The sequence below is a fragment of the Crocodylus porosus genome, unplaced genomic scaffold, assembly GCF_001723895.1.
Source record: "Crocodylus porosus isolate Cpor-Errol unplaced genomic scaffold, CroPor_comp1, whole genome shotgun sequence".
NCBI lineage: Eukaryota > Metazoa > Chordata > Crocodylia > Crocodylidae > Crocodylus > Crocodylus porosus.
In genome coordinates, this window is record NW_017728917.1 from 14,920,632 (window position 1) to 14,927,243 (window position 6,612).

A 6,612-nucleotide genomic window follows, 5' to 3' on the forward strand; every position below is an offset into this window, starting at 1 on the left:
ATATATAGATCATATAGTTGAGCTGCAGTTGGAACAGATGAACAGATGTTCTTATACAACTATAAAAATGATATACTAAAAACTGTATTTTATAGCCAATGATAGTTTACTGAGAACTGAAATGTAATATCGCTGCTGTCAGGAGAAATTGTTGAAATATAAGTTATTTAGCAGCTGTTCTAAACTATGACAGCCCAAAAGGAATAAAATAGCTTTGGGTACAGTACATTACACAGCATAGCTGTCAACTGTAGATATATTAAAAAATGCATTTTACCTTGAAGGTGAATTCTAAAGCTTTATAAAATGTGAAAAATTAAAAGTTAATTGCACTCCCAATCAGCATCAAAATACATATTTAGAATTAAACCTTTTAAATGTTTGTGAAATGAAATTTTTACAGTGCATCTCATCTGACCATTTTCTTTGAAACCAAGAGCTGCTGTGCTAGCTTTGCTGGTATGAAATGCAAAATTTTCTCTATGAACGACAATAGTAGAGTTATATAATCATACCTATAACATATAGGTAAATGATACTTTAATATCACGCTCCACCGTGTATATATATGCTGTACAGTTCATATAAATGTATCATATGTGAGTGTTTATGCTATAACTGAAACTGTAGAACGAAGAGGGAAGTCTTATATTTAAATTTTACTTTTATGCAATTAGGGGCTGACTGCCCTTTTTGAATTTTAACCACAAAGGAAGACTAAAAAAGTCTAATATCAGATATTACAACAATCTCTTCCCATGTGTCATCTACTTGACACAAGACACGAACATTTGCAAGGTGTTGTCTTACTGCTGTTTCCTCTGTCTTCCACAGCCTGTCAATCAAGGTCGTCACTACCAGAAAGAAATGAACCCACTTTCCCATTCCAACCCACGGTGAGATTCCATTTATAGCGCGGGCAGTGACAATTCGATTAGATGCTTCTGAATAGTAAGTGCAGCGTTCTGTGATTGAAACTTCACTCTCTTTCCATTGTTACCTCTTCATGGAGCGTTCTGCTCCCGCTTTAGTTTTCAGTAACTTTCCACAAGGCAGTTAGTCTGCATTGGCCCAGGATGCAAGGCAGAGCTCTGCTGCACATAGCCATCATCTAGTGTCACATACTTATCAATGTAGAGCCTGTTCTGTGCTATGTGACTCGGGAGCCTGCCCCCCATCACACTGCCTCACCTACCAGGACTGGATTTGTTTGAGTATTTGTGCATGTCTCTCACAGTTGAGGAACCTGAATGGTCATGAATGGGGCGTGTGTTTAATACTACCCAGGAGGATGACACCGTCAGGATAGGAGAATTTTTACGCATGCTCAGGGGTCATGGCAGATGGGGCTTGTCTATGATGTGTACTAACTGCGCAGATTGGCAGTTGTTTCTGTTCCCCATCAGCAGCAAGAGTCCCATTGGGACCTTTTTATTTTTGACTGGAGCTGAGAAAGAACCAGTTGTCCACCATCTGCGTCTGTGTGACTGATCGCAGTTCAGTTGGCACTCCTCCTGTAAGCCTTTGCTGGGACTGGAGTGCAGTAACAAACCATTCTGCCCAGTTTTCGTTCTGTTCAGGTTTCTGTGTGTGCTTGGCTGCATTTTATACACAGAAACACACACAGATTTCATCTAATAGGCATGGAGTTAACATATTAAGCTAACACACTCTGAAAGGTGAGTCGTTTATCTAGCCCAGGGGTGCCAAAGGTGCAGCCTGCAGTGCTCGAGAGCTGACCCGCAGTGCACGTGGCGCCTGCTGGACCAGCCCCATGCACCAGGCCCCGACCGTGTGCTGTACACAGTGCCTGCTCTGCCCAGTCTGGAACCCATGCTGCATATGGTGTAGGTCCCAGACTGGCTGGAGCAGGTTCTGTGCAAACTGGATCTGGCATGGCGGAGGAGAAGGGGTGCCTGTGGGCCTGATCTGACCTGCAGGGTTGGCCCTGTGCCACATATCCAGCCCACAGACTGACCCAGCATCTCTTGTCCGGCCCGTAGGACTTTGACACCCCAGTGTAGTCCAGCCCCCTGCTCAAGGCAATGTCATCTCTGCCTGAACCATCGCAGACAAAGGCTTGCCTGACCTACACTTCAAACAAGCTTCAAACAAAAGATTCCACGGCCTCTCTAGGCAATCTGCTTCTGTGCTTAAATACCTTCATAGATAAAGTTCTTGTAAATATCTAACCTAAATCTCTTTTTAGAAGTTAAGCCCATTACTTCTGTCCCTGTGAACACAGAAAACAATTGACTGCCCTCTTTTTTTATAACAACCCCTCCTGTATTTGAAGAGTATTATCAAATTCCTCCTCAGTCTTCCCTTGTCTAGATTAAATAATTCCAGTCCTTCCAGTCTTTCCTTATATATAGATCTCTTAATTATTTTTGTTACTATCCTCCCTGAACTCTTCTGCTTTGTCCATGCCCTAACTGAAATGCGCTGCCCAAAACTTGACATGGTATTTCAGGTACTGTCTCACCGTTTCAATGGAAAAATCACTCCAGTCATTTCTGGTGACTGCATATGACACTCCTGTTAATGCCTCCCTGTGTGCTGTTGTCTTTTCTGCAGAAGTATTGCCCTAAAAACTCATAAGCCCCTGACAGACATTATACTTAGAATGTGATTAACTGGTTAATCGTGCCTTAAATAATAACCTGGCTGCAGAGTCATGCATATTTTGTGTAATAGCTGTGTGGCTGGTTCCCATCATACCTAAAATTATGTATGGCCGGGATCAGCTGATCAGTGCCCCCAGGCTCATGGGCACATGGGAGCCCTTGAGTCAGCACTCCTGAGGCTGGGAGTGTGGATCCCCTGCCTGGCTTGCTACTTGCTGGTGCGAGGAGAGCGCCGGATCATGATCCCAGGCTCCGTCTGCACTGACAGCTTGGAGCAAGGGGGATCTGATCCCTAACCACAGTTGCGCCGCCTGTCTTGTATGTGTTGCATGGGAGGAAGCACAACTGTTGGGGTCACACATCAAATCCCATTGTGCCTTTAAAGCTAGAGGCAGAAGGTACTCATAAACCAGTTTAAGTGATCAGAAACTGGTTTAAACCTGTAACAGAACAAAAGTTCAGTGCACATAAACCAGCTTCAAAATGGCCAAAACTGGTTTAAGATAAATCTGGTTGAATGTGGTATCAGACTTAACTGATTGAGGTCAAACTGGTTTATGGCACTTCTGTCCCAAACCCCTTCCCGGTTTAAGTTAAATCAGAGTCCCCCAGCATCCCAGCATGCTATGCAGCCCTGGGCTGGGCTGTGCTGTCTGCTCCAGAGAGCAGGGCTGGCCCTGCCCCTCTGCTCTCTAGCCGAAGCAGTGAGAACTGGCTGACAAGGGGTGGGGGTGGGAAACCTGGCTGGGGATTGGATGTGCATTGTGACTGTTCTGTCCTAAGTGCACCGTTTTGCACTTATCCATGTTGAATTGCTTCCTATTTCTCAGACTTTTTCCAATGTATCAAGGCCATTTTAAATCCTAATCCTGTTCTCTAATGTATTCACTACTCTACTCGGCTTGGAGTCGTCTGCCAGTGTATAAAGTGCACATTCATTTCTATCTTCCAAGTCATTAGTGAACAGGACTGGACCCAGGGCAGCTGCCCTCTGAGCCACACTTGAAACCTTCTCCCTGTGTGACAGTGACCCATTGCCGACTACCTCTGAGTACAGATATCCAACCAGTAAGGCACTTGCCTTGCAGCCATTTATTTGGCTTGTCACCTCGCCAGAGCAGGAAATCAGGTTAGGCAGGCATGACAGGCTCTTGCTAAATCCATGGTATCTGCTCCTTACCACCTTGTTATCGTCTAGGTGTTTACAAATAGTTTGTTTGATGGTGTGCTCCAATATCTCCCTAGGTATCAAAGTTAAACTGACCAGCTTGTAATTTCCTGAGCCTCCTTTTTTTAAAGATGGCACTACGCTTGTCCTTTTCCAGTATTCTGGAAAATCCAAGTTGCTACTGGCCTTGGCTGCTGTTTAATCTGCCAAACAGAGTTGTGTAGAATTTTTTAGAAAATCATTTTTGAGAAATGCAGGCAATCAAAGTATTTGTAAAAAGACTGACTTGTAACTACCTCATAAATTCAGTAGCTCTTATGAACTGCCAGAAAGGCATTAGTAGGCTGTAAATATAGCTGATGACCAAATTATGAGGTCAGCTTACATCATGATATGAAAACTGGAGGAGAGGCATGTAATACATTAGCAGTTTATAGTTTGTGACTGGAATCAACAACATTTTTACACTTCACTTAAAATAGACAACTGAGAAATATTGTTCACGGGGGCAGGGGGCAAAAGCTGTAAGTAAAGGAACAGGGAGATCTCATTACTGGTGAATCTAAAATAACAGGAGTCCCAACTCTGCCTAACTCTGCCTTAACATTACATTTAACAAATAGGATGATACCTTTCCGCTGCCCTCAGCCTGGAATGAATTCACCTTCCAAGTACAAGTCCTGGGAACTGCAACCCACCGTGCATCTAACTGGTTACTGTTTTAGCTGTCTTATCCTCTTATCTTGAATACCAACCACAGTTTTTACAGCCCCCCAGTGCAGACACAGCAAGCACAGCAACATCCAGATATCTTAATCCCAGTAAGACTGAGAGATTTAGGAGAGTTGTTAGTGTCTTAAAAGCCTAAAGGAAGTCATCGATCTCCCAAAAAGTCTAGTTAGGCCATGGAAGTCTGGCAAACCTACCGTGGGTTGTTGGGTGCTGCTGGTGTGACCAAGGCTCCAGTCGGAGGGCCCATCCATGAGTTCACTACACGGACCAGCCGGGGCTTGGATCTTCAGAGGTTCCATCGAGTCCTGCGGGGTTTGCAAGAGCCCCTCCATGCTTGTGTACAATAAGTGTGTACAATCACCCGTATGATTAGAGACTTGCATGGCAAGCCATACAGCTGAGGGACTTGGGTCTCCTCAGCCTAAAAAAGAGAAGGTTGAGAGGGGATTTGGTAGCAGCTTACCACTACATCAGAGGAGTACCTCAAGTGCCTGCGAACAGTTGTTCACCAGGGTGCCCTTGGGGTAAACCAGGAGTAATGGCCACAAACTGCTGGAAGACCATTTTAGGCTTAGCACTAGGAAAAACTTCTTCACAGTCAGGGTGTCCTTCCAGAGGTGGGGCAATCACCTAGCCTGGAGATCTTCAAGAGACTGGACGGTCACCTGACCCCAGCAGTCTTTCCTGCCTAGTGCAGGGGGCTGGACCCGATGCTCTTGCAAGGTCCCTTCCAGCCCTTGACATCTGTGAATCTAATTGAAGTTGCAGATGCCTTGGCTGCACTCTTCCCCATTGCACTTCTGCTCTGACCTCATAGGTTGTGTTCATCTTGGCCTTTCTTTCTAACGTTTATAAATAAGAAAAGCCCCAAACTGAGCCAGTTTGGAGAAAAACCAGTCAAGTTATGAAGTGTATACTAAATGCCCAAATGGAATGGCTGAGGCAATCTACATCAGCATTTTGTCTAGATTTATATTTTATCTATAAAATGTGTCAGCTGTGTATTACAGTGTAAAGACTTGGTAACTTTGCCATTTGTGGGTGTGATATAAACTTTCTTGTATCTATAATTGCCTGATAAGGGCCTGCAGCCCTTGACAAATGATTAATAGCCATTGACCTCCCTTCACATTGGCACAGGGTAGGCTGACTAAAGCAAGCTGTCTTGTCATTACAACCTCCATGTGTAGCATAGGACTGATCGGGTTGTCGTCATTTTTCTTTCCTCAACAATCTCAAATATTTTCATAAGTAAGCATGAGTTTTTTTACTCCTTTCCACTAGAAGCAGATAAATAGCATAAAGATCAATAAATTAGCAGAGGTTATATTTCACACAGGCTCCAGTTGTTTAATCTTATAACAAAGTTCTGTAGTTTTGGAATTGGTATCTGTCAAAAAACATTTTTGTTGTATTAATTTGCAAATCAGAATGTTTTAAAAGTTAATAACTTCAGAAGATTAGGAAGGAGTCATGTACCTTTTCCTAAAAAGAGCAGAACTACAATCTGTAATCATTACTTAATCCCAGCATGTGATTTTTCTAATTTTTGTTATCATAGCTGTCTATAGTGGCTTCAGTAATGAATCACAAAAATGGATAAGCTACTTTGTATAACAGAATTCATTTTTAGCTTTGTTTCAGCCTTCAGCATTGGAGTCTTTTGGTGAAAGGAATATATGAATCTTGGAATCGTAATTAGAGGAAATTTTAAAGATTGGAAGAGGGCCACTGTGGTGCCTATCTTCAAGAAAGGGAGGAAAGTGGATCTGGCAAACTACAGGCCCATCAGCCTGACCTCTATCCCAGGGAAGATCTTAGAAAAGATTATTGAAGAGGCCATTCTCAATGGACTGACCGACGCCAACATACTGAGGGATAGCCAGCACGGGTTTGTTGCTTGACCAATCTCATCTCCTTTTACGACCAGGTGACCTATCACCTGGACAAGGGGGAAGAGATTGATGTCATATATCTTGAGTTCAGAAAAACCTTAGATCTGGTATCCCATGATCACCTCTTGGCGAAACTAGCTAACTGCAGCCTCGGGTCCACCACGATCTGCTGGCTGGGGAATTGGCTCCG

At 43.6% G+C, this 6,612-nt stretch overlaps 1 protein-coding gene across 9 annotated transcripts in view; it reads left to right on the top strand.

Moving 5' to 3' along the window:
* CUNH3orf67 (chromosome unknown C3orf67 homolog) overlaps nucleotides 1-6,612 on the top strand; it is a 116,004-nt gene that overhangs the window by 89,140 nt on the left and 20,252 nt on the right. For all 9 annotated transcript variants that reach the window (XM_019536742.1, XM_019536737.1, XM_019536746.1 and 6 more), the window contains one exon: nucleotides 835-896. In XM_019536742.1, coding sequence (XP_019392287.1) covers nucleotides 835-896 — 62 coding nt within the window. The remainder of the gene's footprint in view (nucleotides 1-834; nucleotides 897-6,612) is intronic.